This window comes from Hyperolius riggenbachi, chromosome 10, assembly GCF_040937935.1.
Source record: "Hyperolius riggenbachi isolate aHypRig1 chromosome 10, aHypRig1.pri, whole genome shotgun sequence".
NCBI lineage: Eukaryota > Metazoa > Chordata > Amphibia > Anura > Hyperoliidae > Hyperolius > Hyperolius riggenbachi.
Genome location: NC_090655.1, coordinates 254,625,799 through 254,653,683, shown reverse-complemented (window position 1 = coordinate 254,653,683; position 27,885 = coordinate 254,625,799). Strand labels below are relative to the sequence as shown.

Sequence of the window (27,885 nt, the reverse complement as noted above, 5' to 3'; positions counted from 1 at the left end):
CATGGCAGCACAATAGGGTTAAGCCCCGCCCCTTTAACCCCTCTAGGACCTTTAACTATAAATTACTTCCCATTATTCCACCCCCTAGTCTTTAACTCGGCATTACCGAATCTAGGGTGGGAGCGTTGTGCTGCCATGGACACATCTGGAAAGGAAAATTACCGGCAGGTAAGTATTCAATTTTCCGTTTTCCATATGTGTCAATGGCAGCACAATAGGGAGTTAACTAGGAAGAAAGATACAGGGAGAGATGAGGTGTAATGCTGAACAATTTATTCAAACACACTCAATAATGCACACTTAATACGTTTTGACCAAACTGCTTAGTAGAGTTGGCTGCAGGGTCAACCCTGTAATGTCTCATGAAAGTATTGACAGACGACCAACTGGCCGCCTGACATACTTTTTCTGCTGAGACTTTAGTGTACGCAGCCCATGATGCCGCCACACGCCTGGTGGAGTGTGCCGATATCTGCTGTGGAGGAGTCATTTTATTAGACCTGTAAGCATTCTGAATGAATGATACAATCCAGTTAGCTACTGTTCTTGAGGATGCAGGCTGTCCCTTCCTGTACCCCGAGGGAATAATAAACAGTCTCTCCGTTTGTCTCAAGTCCCTGGTCTGTTGAACATAATTTTTCAAGACATCCCCTACATCCAGGGAATGAGGAATAGCTTCTTGATCCCCCATCAGTGTGGGTAATGTCCATTCCGGATTAAAGTGAAAGAGAGACGACACCTTGGGAATAAAATGCTGGATTGGTCTGAGTATTACTCTGTCTGGGAAAAAAGTAAGAATGGCTCCTGCCAACCTAGTGCTTGAATCTCAGAAATTCTTCTTGCAGATGACATTGCAATTAAGAATACAGCTTTGTGTGTTAGTTGCACCAATGTACATTTTTCAGTAGGTGAGTATGGTGGTTTTGACAGGCTATCAAGCACTAGTGGTAGGTCCCACTTCGGGAATATAGCTTTCTGGGGGGATCTTTGTTTCATCACGCCTCTTATAAACTGAACCACTAGTGGATGTAATGCCCACCTTTTGTCCGTTAAAGCTGAGATTGCTGATACTTGGACTTTAAGTGAATGGAAGCCCAGTCCTTTATCCATTCCTGTCTGTAAGAATTGTAGTAATTGCGTAATGTCTGGTTTCAGAGGATCAAAATTGTTCTGTGCGGCAAACTCCACGAATCTTGCCCATATCCTTTGGTAGGAATTATTTGTAGATGGTTTCCTAGCTTTCAGTATAGTGCTTATGACCTAATTCGAGAATCCTAGTGACTCCAACTTCCGCCTTTCAATTCCCAGGCCGCTAAATTTAAGCTGGTCGGATTGGGATGATAAATCGGGCCCTGCATTATTAATTCTGGAATCGTCGGAAGCATTAGTGGGTGCTGGAGTTTCATCTGCCACAGTAACAGGAACCAAGGTCTCCTTGGCCAATAAGGAATTACTGCTATGAGAATGACTTTCTCTCTGCCGAGTCTCATCAGCAACTTGTGTATTAGAGGAATAGGTGGGAATACATAAGCTATGTCGAATGTCCAATCCGCCATCCGTTGCTAGGGCTGCTGGTGTGTATTTCCTCAAGATAAAGCTCTTGCACCGGGTGTTGCGTGCAGTCGCCATCAGATCTAATTGGGGATACCCCAGCTGCTGACATATCTGCTTGAAAATTTAGTCGTTCACACACCATTCGTTGTTGTCGATGTCGCGCCTGCTCAAGAAGTCTGCCTTCAAGTTCTCCGGCCCTGGAATGTAAGTCGCTGTTAACGTGTTGAATGTTTTCTCTGCTAAGGTGAAAATTGGTTCTTCCTCCTGAAGTAGCCTCATGGATCTCGTTCCCCCCTGACGCCTGATATAAGACACTGCTGTGCAATTGTCCATACGTAGCATCACGGCTTGGCCTCGTAATAGGGGCTTGAAGCTGTTCAAAGCTAACTTGGGCGCTCTTATTTCCAGAATGTTTGATGGCATACGTATTTGTGGGGAGCTCCACCGGCCCTGAACGGAGTGAGATTGCATCACCGCCCCCCAACCTCTTTGGCTGGCGTCTGTGGTAACCATGATCTGACAATGGATTTGGATGGGCAGAGGTTTGTTGAGATTCTCCATCTCCGTCCACCAATAGATACTGTTTTTCATAGATGGTGATATTAGTATTTGCTGATCCATGTTTTTGGTGTTCCATTGTGTTAGGAATACAGTCTGCCAGATTCGACAATGCCACTGTGCCCACTTTACCATCGGAATGGTTGCAGTCACAGTTCCCAGAAAGCTGAGGCATTGTCTTGCTGTTAGTGATGTGGCACAAATCATAGTTCGTGATAATTTTTGTATTTTGATCTGTTTGTCTAGTGGGAGTCCTATCGTGTTCTGGTCCGTTCGAAACATCGCCCCTAAAAATATGAATTGTTTGCACGGGGTCAGCTGACTTTTGGAGATGTTCACTCTCCATCCGAACCTCCGTAATTCTGTCAAGAGAACCTGTTTGTGCGCAAGAATGTCTTGTTCCTGTTGGTGTAACAACAGAAGATCGTCTAAGTAGTGGTGTAGTCTGAGTCCACTTAGTCTTAGACGTTCCACTAGAGCCACAAGCACTTTTGTGAAGGTGCGTGGAGCTGTACAAATCCCGAAGGGCAAGCACCGGAACTGAAGGTGCGACTCCCCTACTGCAAACCTCAGGTATTTTCTGAATGCTGGATGTATTAGTATATGAAGGTAGGCGTCCTCCAGATCTACTGATATGGCCCAATCCCCTACCATGACTACTCTGGTAATAGTTTGTAATGTATCCATCTTGAATCTTTCGAGGTCTATATATGTGTTGAGGTTCCTGAGGTCCATTACTGGACGCAAGTCTCCCGTTTTCTTTTTGACAAAGAATAGGGAAGAGTAAACTCCTCGTCCTCTCTCTTCCACTGGCACTTCCTCTATTGCATTCTTTGACAGTAAATTCTGTATATAGCTCATTAAACTTTGTCGTTTGTGATCTGATTTTGGTATATTTGTTATTTTGAAGAGGTCCGGAGGTCTCCTTGTGAACTTCCATTGATGTCCTTCCGTCACGGTCTGCGTCACCCAGTGATCCCTGATCTCTTCCGCCCAGACTCTGCTGAAAGACTGCAGTCTTCCCCCCACCGGTAGTGTCTAGACAGAGTGACCATCAAAAACTCTTTCGAGACGTAGCTGTCTGCGGATTTTTCTTTTGTTTATTCAGCCTCTGGAGAGTTGATTGAGAACTTTGCCATGTTCTTCTATATTCTCTTCCAGGTCTATAAGCTGGAGTCCTATAACGGCTTTGTTGGAATGAATTTCTTGATAGGAAGCTTGATCTTTTACTTCTACGGTCCTGAGGGATCATACCGGATCTTCCTCCTGTTACCCGTTGAATGGCAGTATCCATTTCTTCTCCAAACAGCGTCTTGCCGTCGTATGGGATTTGGCACCATTGTTGCTTTGAGGAAGGGTCAGCTGACCAGTTCTTCAGCCATAATGCCCGTTTTGTCACTACTGAGTGAAGCATTGATCTAGCGGAGCATCTGATCACATCTACTGAAGCTTCACCCACAAAATCTGCCGTTAGCTTTATGTCATCCAGTGCAGAAATAATAACGTCTTTGTCTGCGTCAGACCTAATTGCTTCCTCTATGTTATGTACCCAAGTTTTTAATGCCTCAGAAACTGCTGTAACAGCTATAGCCGGCTTACAGGCTGCCCCTGCTGATAGATAACTTTTCTTCAACTCCGAATCCATTTTCTTTTCAAGAGGGTCTTTAAAGCCTACTGAATCTTCCTTCGGTAATGTTACGTGTTTTGCTAGTCCCATTACCGATGCGTCCACTTTTGGAGGGTCGTTCAGTGATGATAGCTTTGTTTCCTCCATAGGATATATGTTAAATTGTTAAATTTGTTAGTTACTGTGACTTTCTTATCTACCTTATTCCATTCTTCCTTAAATAAATCTCCTATGGGTTTGATTAGTGGAAACAGTTTGGTCGATTTTTTTAGGTGTGAAAAATACTCTTTTCGACTTGTGCCCGGTTCTTCTTCTTCTTCTGTATGCTCATCTTGCCACTCCATGGCCTCACGAATCGAATTAATGAATGGCTGTACGAGATTGAAATTAAAGCCGATTTCTGGATTTTCTTGTTCTGTGTCTGACGCCTGGGAAGGCCCAGGCTGGTCTGAAGGTTGGCCTGCAGCTGGCTTTGGCAGGTTAGCAATATACTCGCTCATCGTCTCTTGCACCGCTTCTTTAATCATTTTTGGAAATATCCTTTGGTTGTTCCGGTTCTCTAGCCATGCTGGAGAAACAGTCCTGGCATACTAATTTTCCTGGAATCACATTGTTGCCACAGGCCCAACACTTCTTCTTTGAAGTATACGTAGTATGAGATCTATGTCGATTAGGTGATCTGCTGCGGTCACGCGTTCTAGACCGTTCTCTAGAGCGTGATCTGTATCTTGAGGGCGAACACCTTCTATAGTAATAATGTTCTCCAGTGTACTGCCTTTCTTTAGGCACCTGTGACCAGCCTCTTTCCTGTTCTCGTGATCTGAAAGACAGATGTCAATCAGATTAGCTCTTTTCCTATAAAATTAAGAACTTACCCTAAATTTGTAGTATGTATACTCATACCTAACAATTTGTATCTCATCCTCTACAGGAACTTGGTCACTGCCCAGCGTCTCCTGCTCCATGTACTCTGATCCTGCTGCAATGTAATGTAAAGTGTTCTTAATATATGTGCTAAGCTATGAACAAAGCAATATTAATCCGTTTAACATAACAAAGTCTTACAGTCCTCCATGATCAGTCTGTTTCCTAGAGCCTCCTCCGCCCGTCTGATCAGCGTGACAGCGAAGAATTGCGCTGCCACGCTTAAATACACACGCCTTGCAACCAGCCAATAGGAGGGCAGACCAGGCTAGCCAATGGAGAGAGAGGAAGGCGGAGACCGGAAGACGGCAATCTCATTGGTCTAACGCGTACTACGCGCCGGAGCGCACAATGGAGCGCACGCCGACCCGACCAGCCACCCACCGGAAGTTCGGCGATAGTCAGCAACAGAGAAACAAAGCATGGAGCAGGCTTACCGGACGCTGTCTTCAGCGGCATTTAGCCACACACGGCCTCCGAGTCATAGCCCACAGGTAAGGGCAACATCTCTGAGCATTGCTCAAATCATGGCTAGTGTTAGTGTTCCGAACCAAAACAGAACTGCCAATCCTGTCATTTAGACTAGTGCTGGCCTTCATACAGGAGAGCATGAACCTGTACGGAATATTGTAGGTAAGAGTATAACATTACACCTAGGTCCAGAGAGGTAATGGCGAGGACAAAAGACTAGGGGGTGGAGTAATGGGGAGTAATTTATAGTTAAAGGTCCTAGAGGGGTTAAAGGGGCGGGGCTTAACCCTATTGTTCTGCCATTGACACATATGGAAAATGCACTTTCTATTGCAGAGCTGGGTGGGAGTGACTGAAGACTGGGAGGAGGGCGGGCAATGCATACACAATGAGGCAGAGGAGAGTAAGGGAGGAAATGACATCAGGTTTGGCTTCAAGATAGACGCAGTTAAAAATCGAGAATCCCAAGAAGGATTATTTTCTATAGAAAAATCACTACAATCAAAACGTGGACACATGTAAGTAGAGCAAGTATTTATCTACTTATATATGCACTGTGTTTTTTTTCTGAGATGGTTTTGTTGACAGCTCCTCTTCAAAGAAAATCTTATTATATTTTTGTAATCATGTGACGCAGGTTCTACCATAAGAAGCTCTTAGGCTGGTTCACATTTGACCTGGAACATAAATTTGCCTTCTCAAAACAGAAGGCTTTTACGATTTTTCATGTTAGTGTCAGCGTATGATGTCTCCCACAATGCATCACTGCTGAACATGCAAATTGTCCCTTTGTTGACCATGAAAGCTAAGCACACCTCCAGAACCGCTGGAATGCAGTGATGTGTCAGCTTGTTTCAGCTTTCAGGGACAACAAAGATGATTTTCAGCAGTGGTGCATTGTGGGATAGCTCAAAAGCTCAATCCAACCTGAATAATCACAAATATCTTCTGTTTTGAGAAGGTAAATTTCTGTTTAGCGTAGCATTTTAGTGAGAGGGCTTTTTGGGCCTTTTTATCCCCTTACACACTCCTAGGAGTTCTGCTTCACCCTGAGCTTGCTGGGCAATGTGTAAATGTGACCTGGAGTAACAGGAGGACAGTCACAGCGGATGTGATGTAACATGTGCTGTGACTTTCCATCGTTGTCATGGCTGCCTATGTCACATCTGATTTCTGTCACTGCAATGGGCACAGCATACATCTCCAAACTAGTGCTGGACAAACATCGTAAATGAATGTTCGGGGACTATTCACAAACGTTTCCGCAAATGTTCACAAACCAGCGTTCACGAACTTTGAACTTCAAAAACCTTCAGGGCATATTTTCAGCAACAAGTGCTGTTAAAAATGTGTCAAAACCGTCCATAAACCCGGGCAGTGGCACAGCATTCCTCAAAATAGGTATTTTACACAAAGGCTTTTTTTTTAAACTGCATTTCGGGTCTATATTTTTCAAACTAAGTTTTTTTTTTAGAATGGCTGCTGTGTTTACCTGCCTAAAATTGTTATTTGCAGTGACTGTAGCAGAGGCTTTAAATATTTGTCAAATCCCTGCTTAATTCTTAAAGTACACTGCGGTCACAAAACATTCTGCTTGTGCAGTGTGGGCCTAACACTGGGTGTAGAGAAGAGAACTGGTAGGCACTCGGATACTGGACATATTGGTTAATCAAGTGTCACAATGCTGCATATGCTACAGGACCTGGTGACGTGCTCAAGACAACAGAGAACAGCCCAAATGAACAAACAAAGTAGAGGGAAAGCCTGGCACTGTCACTTCTAATGACCTTAAAGTGGATCCGAGATGAAAAGCTAAATATAACAAGTAACTTGTCTATATATCTTATCTAAAGTTTAGATAGTTTACACCGCAAATCTAGCTGCAAACCGCTTCAACAGTAGATTAATTTTTTTTCCTGATATACAATGGGAGTAGACATGTTTTCTGCTCGTCACGATTACACAATTACACATACAGGCAAGCTTATCTGAATCTAGGCATGCTAATCTGCATATTCAGCCCTCAGCCTGTGAACTCCACTCCAATCTCTTCCATTACACAGGCAACTGATCTGTATCTGCGCTGCAGCCCTCAGCTTGTGAAAACTATAGATAACACTTTTTCACCTGCCCAGACTGAAATCCCACAATCCCTTGCCAGCGCCAAGGCACTCTGGAGAAGCTGTGGGCGTGGCTTGGTTAGTTTATAGGAAATTAGGGTATTAAAATAAAACAAAACAAGTATTTGGCTTGAGGAATGCCATATAAACTATATGTAAGGAACACAATTATGCGATGAGTAAAAGTTCATCTCGGATCCACTTTAAGGAACAAGCAATCATGAGCAATGATGAAAAGTACTTATCTCATCCAGGTGGTTCTGTGTGCTGAGGGGGTGTAGACAGTGGGTGACAGCCTAACACCGTTTCACAGGGTGACGCCTAGCTTCTTCTGAGGTCAAAAGTTGCACAATGAGTGGTGCTGGGGGCAGCCATTAACGGCATTTCACTTGCAAACACAACTTCCAGTCCAGCAGTTAAAGTCCCACTCCTTGAAACCCCCCCTTCCCCTCACACAGAACCGCCCGGATGTGTTACTGCCCGACTCCTCCTATCCCTTCGGTATGTCAGGTTTGCTTTAGTGCCCTGCACCCACTGCCTGACTCCTCTCATCACCCTTGTATGTCAGGCTTGCTTTAGTGCCCTGCCCCTACTGCATGACTCCTCTCATCTCCCCGGTATGTCAGGCTTGCTTTAGTACCCTGCACCCACTGCCTGACTCACCCATCACCTTGGTATGTCAGGCTTGCTTTAGTGCCCTGCACCCACTGCCTGACTCCTCCCATCACCTCAGTATGTTGGGCTTGCTTTAGTGTCCTGCACCCACTGCCTGACTCACCCATCACCTTGGTATGTCAGGCTTTCTTTAGTGTCCTGCACCCACTGCCTGACTCCTCCCATCACCTCAGTATGTTAGGCTTGCTTTAGTGCCCTGCACCCACTGCCTGACTCCTCTCATCACCCTTGTATGTCAGGCTTGCTTTAGTGCCCTGCCCCTACTGCATGACTCCTCTCATCTCCCCGGTATGTCAGGCTTGCTTTAGTGCCCTGCACCCACTGCTTGACTCCTCCATCACCTCAGTATGTCAGGCTTGCTTTAGTGCCCTCCACCCACTGCCTGACTCACCCATCACCTTGGTATGTCAGGCTTGCTTTAGTGCCCTGCACCCACTGCCTGACTCACCCATCACCTTGGTATGTCAGGCTTGCTCTAGTGCCCTGCACCCATTGCCTGACTCCTCTCATCTCATCATGCAACTTGGACGCAATACAAAATAAGGTAGGTCCTATCCTTTTGGAGGTGGGTGCGGGCGGCCCTCCCTGGCAGTGGCAGCGCTTGGGGGGGGGGGGGGGGGAGGGGGGCCGACCCGCACTTCTTAACCTCCCCCCAGGGGGGCGGCTACAGAGTCTCTGAGCAGTGAGTGTGCTTGGAGTGCCCTGTTGGCCCCCCTTTTCCTGGGATCCTGGGGGGGCCTCCACGTGGCGAACCTGGTTAAGTGCTAAATGCAGCGCAAACTAATCTAATAACTAATAACATTTTGCGGTGAGTTAATTGGCAAAACCCTGCATATCCTGGGATGCGAAAGCAAATGCAGATTTGCTTGAGCAGTGTCTCATGAATAAGCTAATTAGGCCTTATCTGCAAAGCCAGGTATATAAGGGTTCACTTGGTGTTTGATGCACACACCCTTTTTGCAATAAATATGACTCCTCTCATCTCCCCAGTATTTCGGGCTTTGCCTTCACATTTCAAAGCAACAGATTTGACATCAGCAGTGCCAGGTGTTTTTTTTTTGTTTTGTTTTTTTGTGGCCATGGTGGATCATGGAGTCAGCAGAAAAGCGCTTGTTCCTGGCCAGGAGTGCTTCTATAATCCAGCATTTATAATTTCTCTGCTAACCGGCCACTGGGGTGGAGAAGGAATCGGTAAGGCTCGGTTCTCACAAAGCCTGCAGCCACCAAATGGACCTGTCAGTGGATCCTGTGCTAAGCATGATCTGACTAGTGATGGCCTGCAGTTGACATCGGTGGACAGTTCACAGCAAAAATTTGCCATTGGTATTTATCGCAAAGCTTATGTAAGCTTATGCTAATTGTAGTCATTCATGTGTTTGCTGTGCATTCACCACGCTGCTTGTTCCTTCCGATCATTAAACGTGACAGTGCCAGACTTTTCCTTTACTTTGTTCAATGGGCCTAACACTGCACTACAAAATCAACAGTCATGTTAAACGCTTTGTGTGACAATCTCAGGTGACACACAAGTTTTACAGTACAACACGGTCACTCAATCACTCTATTTTAACATAGTGACAGGCTGTAACAGTGACACACTCACACTACATTATATTAAACAGGTGGTGTATATAAGCTACACACCACAAACAACAACCACAAAAATAACAGCAGTATCAGTCATCTAAAGCAGGGGTGCCCAACCTTTTCCGGCCCGGGGACCACTTTCTGACCAAATTTCTCTCCGGGGCCCGCCGGGGAAGGGGGGAGAGGGGTGGTGGGTACAATGTCGTGCGCGGCGGGTTACCGGGGGGGGGATGGGGGCATAGCTATCATAGTTGCCCCAGTATAGGGAGTTTAGTTGCCCCAGTATGGCTAGTACAGTTACTCCAGTATAGCTAGTATAGTGCCCAGTAAAGCTAATATAGTGCCCAGTATAGCTAGTATAGTGCCCCAGTATAGCTAGTATAGTGCCCAAGTATAGCTAGTGTGCCCCAGTATAGGTAGTATAGTGCCCCAGTATAGTTAGTATGCCCCAGTATAGCTAGTATAGTGCCCCAGTATAGTTAGTATGCCCCAGTATAGCTAGTATAGTGCCCAGTATGGCTAGTATAGTGCCCCAGTATAGCTAGTGTGCCCCAGTATAGGTAGTATAGTGCCCCAGTATAGGTAGTATGCCCCAGTATAGCTAGTATAGTGCCCCAGTATAGCTAGTATAGTGTCTAGTATAGCTAGTATAGTGCCCCAGTATAGCTAATATGCCCCAGTATAGCTAGTATAGTGCCCCAGTACAGCCAGTATAGTGCCCAGTATGGCCAGTATAGTTCCCCAGTATAGCTAGTATACCTCAGTATAGCTAGTATAGTGCCCCAGTACAGCCAGAATAGTGCCCAGTACGGCTAGTATAGTGCCCAAGAATAGCCAGCATTGTGCCCCAGTATAGCTAGCATTGTGCCCCAGTATAGTAGCCCCCGCCCACACCCCTCCCCCTGCGGCCGCCGCTGCAGTTACCTTTGCTGGCGGTCTCTTTACATTCCCCTCTCTCTCTCGCCGGAGTGTGAGTCACAGCAGCGCGCCCCACGGCTGCTGTGATGGAGAGGGAAGAAGCAGGAAAGAGAGAGCGGTTCCCATAGTAACGGCGCGCCGCTACAGGAAGCCGCTCTCTCTCTCTCCTGCTTCCTCCCTCTCTATCACAGCAGGCTGCAGCTGCGACTCACACGCTGGCAAGAGAGAGAGAAGGGGAATATAAGAGACCAAGCGGCCGCCAAAGGTAACAACAGCGGCGGCCACGGAGGGGGACGGGCAGAGGGGGCAGGTAAGAGGACAGTCCCGCGGCCCAACTGAAAACGTCCTGCGGACCACCAGTGGTCCGCGGACCACAGGTTGGGGATCCCTGATCTAAAGGACTTTTGGAGTCCCTAGCTGGTGAACTGCAAGGAGCAGAACACCTACGGAAGCAGCTACACAGCACTGAATAACACAGAGCAGTGTCAGCAAGCTATCTCTCTGTCCCTCAATCAGCAGCACAGCTCTCCCTACACTTACTACAGTCTGGCTGTAAAATGGCTGCCAGGTTTGTTTATTTTATGGAGGGTGTGGCCCATATGGTAAGAATGCTTAATTGGCTGTCCTGCCTCACCTGACTTGAAGGTAAAGGGTCAAAATTTGGCTCCATGTTAAAGTATGGGGCGAACGCAAACTTAACATAAGCTTTGCGGTAAATACCAATGGCAAATTTTTGCTGTGAACTGTCCACCGATGTGAACTGCAGGCCATCACTAGTCAGATCATGCTTAGCACAGGATCCACTGACAGGTCCATTTGGCAGCTGCAGGCTTAGTGAGAACCGAGCCTTACTGATTCCTTCTCCACCCCAGTGGCCGGTTAGCAGAGAAATTATAAATGCTGGATTATAGAAGCACTCCTGGCCAGGAACAAGCGATTTTCCGCTGACTCCATGATCCACCATGGCCACAAAAAAAAAAAAAAAAAAAACCTGTCGCTGCTGATGTCGAATCTGTTGCTTTGAAATGTGAAGGCAAAGCCCGACATACTGGGGAGATGAGAGGAGTCAGGCAATGGGTGCAGGGCACTAAAGCAAGCCAGACATACCTAGGTGATGAGAGGAGTCAGGCAGTGGGTGCAGGGCACTAAAGCAAGCCAGACATACCTAGGTGATGAGAGGAGTCAGGCAGTGGGTGCAGGGCACTAAAGCAAGCCGGACATACCGAGGTGATGGGAGGAGTCAGGCAGTGGGTGCAGGGCACTAAAGCAAGCCGGACATACCGAGGTGATGGGAGGAGTCAGGCAGTGGGTGCAGGGCACTAAAGCAAGCCTGACATACCGAAGGGATAGGAGGAGTCAGGCAATGGGTGTAGGGCACTAAAGCAAGCCTGACATACAAGGGTGATGAGAGGAGTCAGGCAGTGGGTGCAGAGCACCAAAGCAAGCCTGACATACCCAGGTGATGGAGGAGTCAGGCAGTGGGTGCAGGGCACTAAAGCAAACCTGACATACCGAAGGGATAGGAGGAGTCAGGCAGTGGGTGCAGGGCACTAAAGCAAGCCCGACATACCGAGGTGATGAGAAGAGTCAGGAAGTGGGTGCAGGGCACTAAAGCAAGCCTGGCATACAGAGGTGATGGGAGGACTCAGGCAGCGGGTGAAGGGAACTAAAGCCTGACAGCCGTTTCACACTGTCGGCCGCTTCTTCCTAGGCTGGATCACTGTACAGCCATACTTCTGGGTATTTAAACCCAGTGCTGCATACTCACAGGTAACGGACATCACAGTACTCCACCTCTGGGCCTAAGGCCGTGCATCTCAGCTGTGTCAGACACACAGGAAGAACTGACACGCAGGCAATTCCCTATAGATGTGGAAAACCAACATTTCTTTTGAGGTATTTCTCCCTCTCGTGACCCTTCAAAAAATAATAATCTATCACCATATAAATTATAAAAATATCAAAATTGTATTCATAAATAAAAAACGAAATCATAGCACATCAATAGCCACCATAGATGAACCCGAAAACCACCACCCACTTAAAAACCTATTCCCATCATGTTGTCTATGGGTGCCCCAAAGTGCAAGGTCGCCCCCCACTGCTCTGCCTGTAGCCTGTCTAATGTTATGCTGGGCGTCCCCAGTCAAAACAAAAAAGTCCAGAAAAAAGGAGGCATCTTCATGTGTTAGTGACAGAACATCTGTTGGATTGTGTGACATGGACGTGGGTCTACATGAAAAGGGCGCCGGTAAAAAAGGGCGCCTGGTGGAGCCCATATATACCAACTTCGGCTACAAAAAAAGGCGCCTGGTGTAGCCCATATAAACTTCGGCTACAAAAAAGGCGCCTGGTGTAGCCCATATAAAAACTTCGGCTACCAAAAAACTCCGGGATGTGTAAATTACTATTCCCCCTCCAGGGCGCCATGGATAGTGGAGGAATGAAATAATTCGGCTTACAGTGCTTGTAGCCCATATAAAAACTTCGGCTACAAAAAAACTCCGGGATGTGTAAATTACTATTCCCGCTCCAGGCCGCCATGGATAGTGGGGGAATGAAATAATTCGGCTTCCAGCACTTGTAGCCCATATAAAAACATAGGCTACAAAAAAAAAAGGCAATAATATGGGCTACAAAGGGGCACCTTGCTGTAGCCGAAAACCTTGTAGCCGAAAAAAATATGGGCTACAAAGGGGTGCCCTACTGTAGCCGAAAACCTTGTAGCCGAAAAAATATGGGCTACAAAGGGGAGCCCGCTTGTAGCCTATATCAAAACTCGGGCGCCCTTTTCTACACCTTGTAGCCCATATTTCCAGAAATAACATTGATGTCTATGGCGGCGCCCTTTTCATACAGGCAGCTCGGGCGCCCTTTTCAACCGATCCCATGGAGTGTTACGTCCGACATCTCATTTTTTGTCTTAGATCGTATTCACCCCAACCCTAGAGGGGGTGATCCCGATGTAACTTTGCTACGCAGTGAGACGAAATGGATCTATCAGCTAAATGCCTCCCCTCCCCTCCCCCCTCCGGTCTTAATTAGGAGATTGTCCACAAGACGGTGCTGTGCTGCTCACACGCCTGCCATGATGGCCCTGCCGAACTGGTGACTTTTTGTTTCCTGCACGACGTCGCCGGAGTGTGGTGACGTTCGCCGGATGGCCGCGCCTGCCGGGATGGCCCTGCCTATCTGGTGACTTTTTGTTTCCTGCACGGCGTTGCCGGAGCGTGGTGACGTTCGCCGGATGGGCGGGGCCTCCTTCCGGGTAGATGTGCACAACCGCAACAGCGCAGCCTGATATATTTAAACAGTAGTTTTAAGATAATATGGCAACTCTGATGATGCCGGTTACACAGCGAAACTAGTCAGTGGGAGGCGCCCCACCGGATCACCCCTAGCACTGCAAACCTGGTATCCATATGCTGTTCCCACAGCATAGCACAGCAGAGGTTTTCTTCTATCCATCCGATGACTACATAACGCCGGATGCTCATTGATCTACTAACAAATCAGGAGCTCCTTACACATGGGTGGGACTGTTTTATAATAGTAATCATGATTACAATATAATCCATCAACCTTCCATAACGAAGCACAATATGTATTGAAGGATCCGTGGCTGCGATTTGGCCTTTTGCTTTCTTGAGTGCAGAAGTTTAATGATCCTGTGATGTCTTGGCTGCGATTGGCCCTTTATATTGACTGCTAAGAAAATGGATTCATGATTATATATGACCTTATACTGAAGGAATTTCTATTGCTTCTGACTCTGGGACACAATGTTTTTGATGAACTTTGCAACCAGGGCTGAAGAGTCAGAGTCGGAGTCGTGGAGTCGGAGCAATTTTAGGTGCCTGGAGTCGGAGTCGGAAAAAAATGCACCGACTCCTAATGAATTTGTAACTGTAATTTAAATAGAAAATATGATAAAATGTTCTATTTCTCAGATAATAGTCATTAAAAATAATGTATATATACAGTAATAGCTGTGTTCAGTCCACAAAAATGAAATAAACCAATCAAAATTAGTTACTTGTGCTGCTTCAATAAAGCAGTCCCCGGATTTTTAAAGTCAGATATAAATATCTGATTGTGACTGTATATATGATGTGTACACAGGAATCTCTTATATATACTAAATAACATCTATGCTGTAAGTATAAAGCCTGATGTGTAGCCGTGTCACTAATAGAGATGGTCAATGAGATGGAAATAATTCTGCATTGATGCTGGTTTATGCAAATGTATGCACTCTCTTTGCTCATGAAGTAATTTGATATTTTGTTAAAATTTGGTTTGGTGTCTATGAATTAAAGGGTACCTGAGGCGAATTAAAAGAAAAGCTTTATACATACCTGGGGCTTCCTCCAGCCCCCATCAGGCCATTCAGTCCCTCGCTGTCCTCCTCTGCCACCTGGAACTTCTGCTATGAGTCCAGGTAATTCAGCCAGTCAGAGCAGTCTGGCTACGTGCCGCTTCCACAGCCAGGAGCGTTCTGCACCTGCACAATAGTGCTGCGCAGGTGTAGTACGCTCCCAGCGGTGGAGTGTGTGCATGCGCACTACACCAGACTGGATCAAGTACCTGGACTCATAGCAGAAGATCCAGGTGGCGGAGGAGGACAGCGAGGGACTGATTAGCCTGAAGGGGGCTGGAGGAAGCCCCAGGTACGTATAAAACTTTAATTTCATCTGTCTCAGGTTTACTTTGTTACACAGTAGTACTATACTCTACATATGCTCTCCCCACAGAGCTGCAGGGAATCCACTAAGAATGTTGTGCACATTGAACACAGAGGTGTTGTCTATCACCCATAAACCTTGTTCAGATTGTGCATGAAGAATTTGTAATAGAGGAAGAATCTCCTCATTCCCCTGCAGAGTACCTGCACATCATTCTTACATGTACCCACAGTTACATTGCCTAGGGCCTGATAGATGTTCTTTGTTCCGGTCTGTACCTTTTACAAGTACTCTTACCAAGGACTAGTTTTAGTCTAAAGGGAATAAATTTAGTAGTCTACATATCTTTCTCACTTCAGTTGTCTTGTAAAATTCCTAAGCGTTGGCAGTTAAGAGACGAATTTCACGTTACATACTGTTAATCAACAAAATTGTAATATGCAAATTAGAGGAGTCGGAGTCGAGGAGTCGGAGGAATCCTAAACTGAGGAGTCGGAGTCGGTGGATTTTTGGACCGACTCCACAGCCCTGTTTGCAACTCCGCTATACTATCAATTTCATGTGCTGACTGCTGTTTGCTTTATGATATAACAACATCAGTGAACCATACAATCCAACAGATGTTCTGCTTCACTAACACATGAAGATGCCTCATTTTTTCTGGACTCTTGTTTTGCCTGGGGACGCCCAGCATAACATTAGACAGGCTACAGGCAGAGCAGTGGGGGGCGACCTTGCACTTTGGGGCTTCCATAGCCAACATGATGGGAATAGGTTTTTAAGTGGGTGGTGGTTTTCGGGTTCATCTATGGGGACTATAGATGTGCTATGATTTCGTTTTTTTATTTATGAATACAATTTTGATATTTTTATAATGTACGTAGTGATAGATTATTATTTTTTGAAGGGTCACAAGAGGGACAAATGCCTCAAAAGAAATTTTGTGTAAATTTGGACAGAGGCGCCAGGCAGGTTAAAATGATCTAAAAACAACTGTCCAAATTTGCACAGTATATAGTCCACCTTGGGTGGAGGAGACTCTCCCCTTTTTTCTATCTACAGAGAGCGACTTCTTAAACCTGAGTGGGGTCAGGTTCTAATGCTCCCCACCTGCATTTCAAGTGGTTGCCTATGTGGTAACCCATGTTTGTGAGTATATCCACATCTGTTAATTATTTTGCCAACAATTGCTAGACTTACTGCACCATATTGGGCTCTCGGTTTTTCTTTTCTTTTTTGTTTCAAGTGCATCAAAAGAAATTTTGTTGGTTTTCCATTACTGTTTGGAGGTATCTCCTTCTTCTGACAAATTTTGATATATTAATTGCTAATTCCATATAGATATATGCCAATTGGAGTGGGTGGGAGGCATTATTTAATTTAAGGGCGGGGCCTGGGACTAAATAATTGTATAATACCGTATAACCGTGGGTTTTTTTAGACAGGTGGCAGAACGATGACATATGGGAATCAGCAATGGAACTACAGAAGAAATGTAACACTTTATTAGTTCAATCAGCACTGCTGACACTAGCAAAAGGCCACTGCTAAAGTCTCAGAGGAAAAGAGGGCAGCCCAGTGTAAAGGAATAAAGGGACCTTTCTCTTCCTCGGGGTGTCTGTATTGCTATTGTTAGCAAGCTGTCACCATATGTATTCCTGAATGATAGTTATAGATGGCAAAAATCTAACATGAGCACATAGCATAACCCCTAATATGTCCAGTCTGTGAGCAGTGGCAGTCATAACAGCAATACAGATACACATTATTCTATAGGTACTGCTGATTACTCACCTGTTCTGCCCTCTATAACAGTGTCCTCCTCTTTACTTGCCCCCATCATGTCACCCTCCTCCATAGACTGCTGATCACTCCTCACATATGTCTCTTCTTCCTCTTTACTTGTCCTCATCATGTCACCCTCCTCCATAGACTGCTGATCACTCCTCACATATGTCTCTTCTTCCTCTTTACTTGTCCTCATCATGTCACCCTCCTCCATAGACTGCTGATCACTCCTCACATATGTCTCTTCTTTCTCTTTACTTGTCCTCATCATGTCACCCTCCTCCACAGACTGCTGATCACTCCTCACATATGTCTCTTCTTCTTCCTCTTTACTTGTCCTCATCAGGTTACCCTCCTCCATAGACTGCTGATCCCTCCTCACATATGTCTCCTCCTCTTCCTCTTTAGTTGTCCTCATAATGTCACCCTCCTCCATAGACTGTTGATCACTCCTCACAAATGTCTCTTCTTCTTCCTCTTCCTCTTTAACCACGACACGTCCATGCATAAGTTCTCCACCCTAAGTGCACAAAGTGAGAGATAATGCAAATGTGAACAGACATAACAGCATACACAGGAAGAAAGAATGTGACATGGTTTGGAGTATCTGGGGACCCTCAGCCCCACCTACCTGATAATTGTGAGGGGTGGTGTGATCTTCCTGTTTACAATCCTGGGAATAAAGAGGACCTGTACATCTCTCTGGTGGGATTCTGTTACTGGATCCATCTGTAGGAAACACACACTGACTGAATACAGCTGAAACTTGAAAAATTAGAATTTTGTGTAAAACTCCATTTATTTTAGTAATTCAACTTAAAGGGTGAAACTAATATATGCAATAGACTCATTACATGCAAAGCAATATATTTCAAGCCTTTATTTGTTTTAATTTTGATGATTATGGCTTACAGCTTATGAAAACCCTTAAAGAGACTCAGACATGAGTCTCACCGCAGTTTGTTTACTTACCCGGGTTTTCCTCCAGCCCCATAAGCACCGATGTGCCCCTCCTGCCATCTCCCGTTCAGCCGCGGTGAGCCCCGGTAACAGACTCAGTGATGTCAGCCCAGGTCTACTGCACATGTGCAGTAGGTCCGTGCATGCAACCCTGACTGGCTTCGACTGCACCCGTTACCGGGGCTCACCACGGCTGAACGGGAGATTGCAGGAGGATGGTGAGGGACGCATCCGTTCTTATGGGACTGGAGGAAGCCCCGGCTAAGTCAAAAACTGCGGTGAGATTCATCTCTGAGTCTCTTTAAAATCAAAATCTCAGACCATTAGTATATTGAGAAAATATTCAATATCCTAGGCTCAGAGTGTCAGACTCTAATCAGCTAATTAATCCAAACTAATCCAAAACACCTGCAAAGGTTTCCTATTTCCTATATTAGTTTCACCTAAGTTGAATTACTGAAATAAATGGACTTTCACCTGTACATTGTCTCCCTGTGTTTATGAAATGATGGAGGGGATCTAGGTCTGCACTCTTCTTTACCTGGTGATGTGAGGATGGGCTGATTCTCCATCATGGTGTCCTTGTAGAGGTCCTTGTGTCCTTCTATATACTGACACTCCTCCATGGAGTAACAGACAGTGACATCCTGACCCCTTTTAGGAACCTGACACATACAATAATACAGTTAAGACCCAGACACACCGCTTGCTGTTACTGGATAATGTCCCATAATTCCCAGCACTGCTCACCTCTCCTGTCAGCAGCTCCATCATCTTCCTGGTGATTTCAAGAATCTTCTGCTTGTTGTGTCTTTCAGATATCAGGGGTTGAGGTGGGGGCATAGTGATGGTCACATGATCACCAGACTTTAATGGAGGAAAACTCTGTATAGAAAGACCAACAATGTCACATGATCTCCCAAAATCCTCCTCACCTCTCCAGTCAGCTGTGTGCAGGGCCGGGACAAGGTTCCCCAGCACTAGAGGTGGAGAGACCTCCAGTTATTTATTTAGCGCAGGCAACGCGTTTCATGATTCTAAGCCCGCTTCCTCAGGCAAATAACAGTGCCAACTGCAAATAGCCGATCAGCAAAGGGAGCCTCTTTTTCGATTTTATCTTGTTTTTAATCCAAATGTATTCATACTTGGGTGCCTCTTTACCCAAATTGTGCTTTACGTACCCCCCAACATACCCTTTTGGAGGGGTGTAGACAGAGCACACATGGTTTAAACCATAGTGATAATCTGTCACTTTTACCAAGGAGAGCGACCACACCCAGGTCCGGCTGGAGCACCACGAGTGGAGTCAGGTGTGTTGTCTCCACCTGCTTTCTGTGGACAGTTGCTCCTCTGCAACCCACCTTTGTGAGGAGTACAATTACCTTACCTGTTGGTATCTCGTATATGAAAACATATTGCACTATTGGGCTCTCGTTTTTGTCTCCTGTGTCTTTTCCTCTAGGGTACTGAGACACCCCTACTACTCTACTAGATAGCCAGAGAAGCCCCCAGTATAAGATGGTGCCCCGCCCCAAGTTAGACATCCAGATTACCTCCCCAGTATATAGCAGACCCCTCCTCCGATTAGCTAGCCAAATGTCCCCCAGTATTAGGTAGGCCCCTCCAAAAGTTAGAAAGCCAGATCTGCCCCCAGAATATGGTAACCCCCTCCCCAGTTAAACTAGCCAGATGTGCCTTCGGTGTTAGGCTGCCCCCTCCCCCAAGTTAGATAGCTATAAGAGCCCCCACTATAAGGCAGCGTCCTACCCAAGTTAGATAGCCAGATCAGCCCCCGCAGTATTAGGTAGCCCCCACCCAAGTTTAGATAGCCAAATATGTCTGTAGTATTAGGTAGCCCCCCCCCCCCCCATCCCCAATATAGATAGCCAGATCAGACTCCCAGTATTAGGTAGTTCCCTGCCCAGTTTAGAAAGCCAGGTAAGCCCACAGTATTAAAGCAGCTCCCTTCCCAATGTTAGATAACCAGATCAGCACCAAGCATTAGGTAGTCCCCTCCCCAGTTTAGCTAGTCAGCTAGTCCAGTTTCAGGGCAGGATGCTCATCTATGGAGACCTCAATGCTAGAACAGGCATAGAGAAGGACTACCTGACCATTGAGGGAAACACATACATACTTGGAGGAGAGAGCCATTACCAGGAACCAATGCAGACACCAAGAAACAGCTATGACAAGACAGTAAACCAAAGTGGGAAAACCCTTCTGAACCTGTGCCGGAGACTTGGCCTATACATAATAAATGGGTGGACCAGGGATGACTCTTTCGGGAGATTTACTATGAACTCCCACATGGGCAGCAGTGTGGTGGACTATGCCTTTAGAGACACACACCCCATAAACATCAATGCCTTTTTAGTTACCCCTGAAACACACCTGTCAGACCACAACCAAATACTGCTGTACCTGAAATCCACCGATAAGCCAACCACACAGCAACCTAGCCAGACCAGTCTCTACAAGCTGCCACCATCCTTCAAATGGACCAAACAGTCTGCCACAGAATACACCAACATGACCAACACAGCCAAAATCCAAGAGCTGCTGACAATCTTTCATACTAACCCATATGAACCAAAGCAACAAGGTGTCAGCCATGCAGTAAAGGACTTCAGTAACATCTTATATACTATGGCAGGACTAGCTGGCCTCAAGGAGACCAACATCAAGAGACCCACCAATAAACAGTCCCAAAATTGTTTTGACAGTGAATGCAACTCTCCTTAATTCTCTAAGGGCAGCCTGTAAGAAAAAGTACAGAGACCCCAACAACCAAGACGTAAGGGAAGCCCACAACCACCTAAGGAGGCAATACAAAGACACCCTGAGATGGACTTTGTGGGAGATGTGGCTGTTTTTTTCCAACAGCTGGAGGACTCCCTCCAGGACAACTCATTCTGGGAGACCTGGAACCATATCGGCAAAAAGCCCAAGAAAAGCCCTCTTCACATCCAAAATGACCACATCTGGCTCCGCTACTTCAGGGACCTCTACAAAGACATCCCAGAAAAATGCCCAAACCCTGGAACAGAAACAAACAGCCACAAAACTGAAGGACATGGAGGAGACAACCAAGGACTTTCAAAACCCTCTGGATACACTAATCACAGTGCAGGAAATAAGAGAAAAATAAAGCTGATAAAATGTAAGAAGGCCAGTGACACTGATGGCATCCTGCCAGAGATGATGAAATACAGTCCCCCCCCAGACATACATGAGGCACTCACAAGAGCCTCATCCTGTGTGCGGTCTCCTTTCCCCAGGCCTGGAGCGAAGGCCTCATAACACCCATCCACAAGAATGGGGATCGGTATGATCCGGCTAACTACAGAGGAATCTGTATCAGGAGCACGCTGAGGAAAATGTGCTCAAATCACACAGTAGAAGTAGGATGGAGGCGTGTCTAGTCTGCTGTGCGAGTACTGTGTAGCTCCAGAGCTTGGGAGAAGCACAGGGAAGGTCCTTCCGATCCACCGCTCAGCCCATATACAGTGGTGTGAAAATCTATTTGCCCCCTTCTTGATTTCTTATTCTTTTGCATGTTTGTCACACTTAAATGTGTCTGCTCATCAAAAACCGTTAACTATTAATCAAAGATAACATAATTGAACACAAAATGCAGTTTTAAATGATGGTTTTTATTATTTAGTGAGAAAAAAAACTCCAAATCTACATGGCCCTGTGTGAAAAAGTGATTGCCCCCCTTGTTTAAAAATAACTTAACTGTGGTTTATCACACCTGAGTTCAATTTCTGTAGTCACCCCCAGGCCTGATTACTGCCACACCTGTTTCAATCAAGAAATCACTTAAATAGGAGCTATCTGACACAGATAAGTAGACCAAAAGCACCTCAAAAGCTAGACATCATGCCAAGATCCAAATAAATTCAGGAACAAATGAGAACAAAAGTAATATCAGTCTGGGAAAGGTTATAAAGCCATTTCTAAAGCTTTGGGACTCCAGCAAACCACAGTGAGAGCCATTATCCACAAATGGCAAAAACATGGAACAGTGATGAACCTTCCCAGGAGTGGCCGGCCGACCAAAATTACCCCAAGAGCGCAGAGAAAACTCATCCAAGAGGCCACAAAAGACTCCAGGACAACATCTAAAGAACTGCAGGCCTCACTTGCCTCAATTAAGGTCAGTGTTCACGACTCCACCATAAGAAAGAGACTGGGCAAAAACGGCCTGCATGGCAGATATCCAAGGCGCAAACCACTTTTAAGCAAAAAGAACAAAGGCTCGTCTCAATTTTGCTAAAAAACATTTCAATGATTGTCAAGACTTTTGGGAAAATACCTTGTGGACCGACGAGACAAAAGTTGAACTTTTTGGAAGGTGCCTGTCCCGATACATCTGGCATAGAAGTAACACAGCATTTCAGCAAAAGAACATCATACCAACAGTAAAATATGGTGGTGGTAGTTTGATGGTCTGGGGTTGTTTTGCTGCTTCAGGACCTGGAAGGCTTGCTGTGATAGATGGAACCATGAATTCTACTGTCTACCAAAAAATCCTGAAGGAGAATGTCCGGCCATCTGTTTGTCAACTCAAGCTGAAGCGATCTTGGGTGCTGCAGCAGGACAATGACCCAAAACACACCAGCAAATCCACCTCTGAATGGCTGAAGAAAAACAAAATGAAGACTTTGGAGTGGCCTAGTCAAAGTCCTGACCTGAATGCTATTGAGATGTTGTGGCATGACCTTAAAAAGGCGGTTCATGCTAGAAAACCCTCAAATAAAGCTGAATTGCAACAATTCTGCAAAGATGAGTGGGCCAAAATTCCTCCAGAGCGCTGTAAAAGACTCGTTGCAAGTTATCGCAAATGCTTGATTGCAGTTATTGCTGCTAAGGGTGGCCCAACCAGTTATTAGGTTCAGGGGGCAATTTCTTTTTCACACAGGGCCATGTAGGTTTTGAGGTTTTTTTTCTCACTAAATAATAAAAACCATCATTTAAAACTGCATTTTGTGTTCAATTATGTTATCTTTGACTAATAGTTAACGGTTTTTGATGAGCAGAAACATTTAAGTGTGACAAACATGGAAAAGAATAAGAAATCGGAAAGGGGGCAAATAGTTTTTCACACCACTGTATAACCACACAGCCTGCTCGACCTGCACAGCCTACTCAGTGCCGTGGTAGTGCAGAACACGGAAGTGCTGGATGATCACAGAACACGGAAGTGCTGGATGATCACAGAACACGGAAGTGCTGGATGATCACAGAACACGGAAGTGCTGGATGATCACAGAACACGGAAGTGCTGGATGATCAGGACAAGCCGAGACTCGTTGAGACAGACTTGTCGGCCTGACCCGAACTCCACACTGTGCCTTCACATATCTGCACCGCTAATCCTCGCCCCACCTCGCTCTCCCTCTGCCACTCAGACTTTTCTGAAAGCTGCTGTTGTTCCTGTCTGTAGCGGCTGCAGCGAGTAGTATCATAGCGGTGGTGGCGAGCGGTTTGTATTGTTTGTGCCTGTCTCTGATCCTTGTATTTTGTCCCCTATCATGCCCCCCCTTGTCTCCCCTCGCCTACACGCCTATACCCGCTCCTATCTGCTGCTGATTACAGTTTTGTGCTGGGACAGCGGTTCCCATTGAAACCATCTGTTTTGCTCATCTGATTTGCTCTGGTCTGCTATACTGGCGATGGTCTGGTGTGAAGTGTGCTGCGGGGAGTAGGGCTGAATGATTTTCAGTTTAAAACCGAAAATCGTGATCAGGGGAATGACAATCTTGGGATCGTCAAAGCATCGATTTTCGCCGCTGCCGCAGGTACATGGTCTGCTCTGCTCCCTCCCACCTCCTCTGCTTGCAGTCTCCTGCTCCAGTAAGTTCCAATTACATTCGGGCTCACCGCATTGAACTGCTGCGCAGAGGAGACAAGTGTTTGGGGCCTGTACCAGGAAATGTGACATCACTTCCTGGTGGCCACCGTTACTAGGCAACACTTGTTGCCTCTTCCCTGCGGGTCACCGCACAGCAATATGATGCAGTGAGGCGGAATGTAATGGGAAGTTACTTGGGGGGGGGGCGCGAGTGGAGGAGGGGGAAGGGAGCGGAGCAGGTAACAGCAGCAGTGAGGGGGATCTGGAGGCCACGGCAACTGTACACTGGCTAACATGAACTGTGGAACCTATACCCTGGATAACCTGTCCTGTGGCACCTATAAATTGGCGAACCTATCCTGTGGCACCTATACACTAGCTAGCATGTCCTGTGGCACCTATACACTGGCTAACCTGTACTGTGGCACCTATACACTGGCTAACCTATCCTGTGGCACCTATACACTGGCTAACCTGTCCTGTGGCACCTATACACTGGCTAACCTGTCCTGTGGCACCTATACACTGGCTAACCTGTCCTGTGGCTCCTATACACTGGCTAACCTGTCCTGTGGCTCCTATACACTGGCTAACCTTTCCTGTGGCACCTATACACTGGCTAACCTGTCCTGTGGCACCTATACACTGGCTAACCTGTCCTGTCGCACCTATACACTGGCTAACCTGTCCTGTGGCACCAATACACTAGTTAACCTGTCCTGTGGCACCTATAGCTGGCTAAACTATACTGGTGGCACTTATACGTGGCTACCTATACTGGGGGATCTCATACTCACCATCAGTGTGCTGATCCATCATTGTGTATTGCAAATCGTGAATCCAATGACAGAAATCGTGCAATACAATCTTTCCCTAAAATCGTTCAGGCCTAGCGGGGAGTGCTGTGGGGTGTGTCTGGGGGGTGCGCTGAACAACGTCTGGCGCTGCGGACACTGTGTGTTTGTTCCAGGCAGCCCCTGGGTGATTCAGGGGCGCCCATGGAGAGGTGTTGGAGGTGCTGAGAGGCATCTTTGCTGCATTCGGCTGGGTGGATCTGTAATGCTGGCCAGGTGAGCTGGGTAACTTGGGCAATCCGTTCAGCAGAGTGCAGTGATGCGGAGCGGCGTCCGCTGTTTAGGTAGGGAGAGGTTAAGGCAGGGAACACACTTGACTGTTTTCTGCACAGAAAAACTGAGAACTCATGTTAATCAATGGGCTAGTTCACACTTAATTATTATTATTATTGATTTATAAAGCGCCAAGATATTCCGTGGCACGCAGAAAAAAACGGACATTCTGCATGATGACTCTGCACATTTTGTCAGTTTTCTCTATCAATTACATCAGCTGCTGTGAAAAAACGCATGAGTTTTCCTGCATAGAAACACACTTGGTGTGCAGAAAAAGTATGCACAAAAATGCACGCAGAAAACAGAAAGGCAAGTGTGTTCCCTGCCTAAGTGTACGACCCTTGTGGATAAGATTCCACCTGATCGATTTGATCTGCCTGCTCCCCATTCATTTATAATTTGCATGTATAATCATGTTTGATGCATATTCTGCATAGCGGGTTCTTAGTGTGTCTCTAACTCGTCATGCTGGCTCCTCATTTCCATCTTCCAAACTGTGTCTTTGGCTGTCCTTGTTCTTGCATTTCTTTCAAATATCTTTTTGATAACTCGTTACAATATCTGCTGTATGTTCTGAAAATCTGTTATATGAAATGTTGTTTGCCAAAAACGTATCGCCTCCCGCTTAGACTATCAGGTCGTTAGCTGCATTAAGTGACCACCTGAAATACCTGGTGTGACTTCTGAGTAAGGTAGTGTTTACCAACATATACTGGTGAACTAAACTGATTGAACTGATATACCGATTGTTGAGATATTTTGAGACACTGCGAGTTTGCTACTTGTGCGTGATTTTAGTCTGGTTTTGCCATTACCACCTGTTGCTTATCACTTAATATTGCATTACATACTCTTTTTTTTTTTTCCTTGATAACTATCATAAGTGGTGGTCAAGTGTTGCCTCTGCTGTGTGCATATTATGACGCTGATTGGTATTATTGGTTTAATACACAGTGTTCTCCCCAGAGCCTATTAGCCGGGCGGAGTGCCCGGCTGGTCTCAGCTTCCTGCCCACCTGTGGTTACAGCGTGCATCAGATTTTCTTCCTCCACACTCAATGCAATGTGCAGCGGCTGTGTTATTGGAGCCAGCCGCTGTCACTTACACTATCTCTGCCCTCCCCTCAGCTCCTGCATATCCGTGATGTAGAGGGGCGGGGAGAGCCTGGTAACTGAAGTTACACAGGCACCGCGGGAACTTCAAAGGAAGAAGCTGGAGCTATTGAAACCCGATCTGCATGACTAGTGCAGAGGACGGGGCTCTCCTCCTCCAGCCAGTCTTCACATCGCAGCAAACTTCCCAGCATGTGCTCCAGCCTCACCTCCAGCCTCGCAGGTCAGAAGTCAGAGCACAGGGAAGAGTGTGGCGCAGCATTTGCTTATGCCGAGGAGACAGCATTGCAGGGCAGATGGTTATCTGTTAATCCCTGGTAAGGTGGTGATTGATAGCTATTAGCTGCCTCTGCATGCTGTGCCTGGTGTAGCGTCACCTCTATGGCATGCCCCCCTTTCAGATGCACTTTGTTTGCTGGGAGGAGAGGAGACAGACATTTTTACAACTACTATATTGCTGTCCTTCCCCCAACTGCTCTGCTCGGAGATATTACATTGATGTAAACCTGTCTGCAGACCTCCTGCAGTGTGCTGTGCAAGTTACAGGAGCTGTGAGAGTGCTGCATTTTCACTGCTTGCAGTCCTCTCCTCTCTGACCCACACAAAGCATTTCCGCATGCGGAAATGCTAAAAACAGCTGACTTTACCGACCACTCGGCAAAGTCAGCATTCATAAAGGCTCTTTCCGCATGAAAAAAAGACATACCGAGCAGAGTGATAAATCACCGCCTTGTGCGGTGATTATCGGAACAAATGTAGCAAAATGTTAATTCATAAAGAATACCGCCAGCGGTGTCAGGTCGGAAAGTCCCGCTCCCTCTGATGTGGCGATACCAATGCAAGTGAATGGAGACACACAGACCTCCCAGGCAGCTGCAGCAGAGCGGAACACGGAGAAATGTATCAACTCGGCAGCTTCCCTGTCTCCGCCTGCCTAACGCCTGCCTACCGCCAGCCTAGTTCGGGGAATCTCCGCACTGCCACCGCACCTACACACTTCTCTATGAATGCCCACCCAGAAGTCTAAAGTACCGGTTGCGGAGAAGAACGGTGTTTTCCCGCACTACCGACAGCCTCTTTATGAATGATACCCATTGTTTTTTTTTTTTGTTATTGCCCCCCCTTTCTTTTCCACACTGGTATACATATTTTTTCTTCTACCTTTAGTCTGTCTCTCCCTCTCACACATTCCTCCTTGTTTTTTCTTTCCCAGTCCTTTTTTTCCCCTCTGTAGTACATTCTGTTTAGCATTCATGCTTGTGTGCAAGGGAGATCATCCAGTGTAACTCCCCATCAGTAGTTCCCAGTGTGTTTCCTCCATACCCACTTCGTCATTCAAAAGCACCCAGCATGATCCACCTACACTCCTCCCTACCAAGTAGCACCCAACACGATCCACCCTGCCCCTCCCTACCTAGTAGTAGCACCCAGCATCACCCTTCAACTCCACCCAACGTGACCTTACTTTCCCACCCGGCTACTTTTTCATGCCACCCGGCTGGTAAGAAATTCTGGGGAGAACACTGATACATATACTGCGAGATCATTGTAAACAATGGCAAACCATACCAGATACAGGAATAAAACCACTGGAAGCAAAACTTTAACAGAACTGGGGTTCTTTGCTGTAACTGGAAGATAGAGAACAGGTAGTTAAAATGATCTAATCAGTTTGCGTACCTCAATGGAAGAAATGAGGTCTAAAATGCTTTCAGACTTTGTCTTAAATATACAGACCTCCTTAAAAGACTATATGAAGGAAAAAATTGCAGAGATTAAGCCTATGAAAGATGCAATACAAGACCTTACTGCAAGGGTTGAAGAGGTAGAGTCAGACACAAAAAAACTTGGAGAGTGGGTGGGGGGTTTTGAGGAAATACTTCAGAGCAACAGTGAGCAAATAGGAGCACTTAAAAGCA

At 46.3% G+C, this 27,885-nt stretch overlaps 1 protein-coding gene across 1 annotated transcript in view; it reads right to left on the bottom strand.

Annotated features, from left to right (window-relative positions):
- LOC137535299 (zinc finger protein 572-like) overlaps positions 1-27,885 on the bottom strand; it is a 55,728-nt gene that overhangs the window by 20,474 nt on the left and 7,369 nt on the right. The window contains exons 3-6 of the mRNA XM_068257129.1: positions 18,618-18,752; positions 18,409-18,532; positions 17,539-17,636; positions 16,914-17,427 (exon numbers count right to left, since the gene is read on the bottom strand). Coding sequence (XP_068113230.1) covers positions 16,914-17,427; positions 17,539-17,636; positions 18,409-18,532; positions 18,618-18,752 — 871 coding nt within the window. The remainder of the gene's footprint in view (positions 1-16,913; positions 17,428-17,538; positions 17,637-18,408; positions 18,533-18,617; positions 18,753-27,885) is intronic.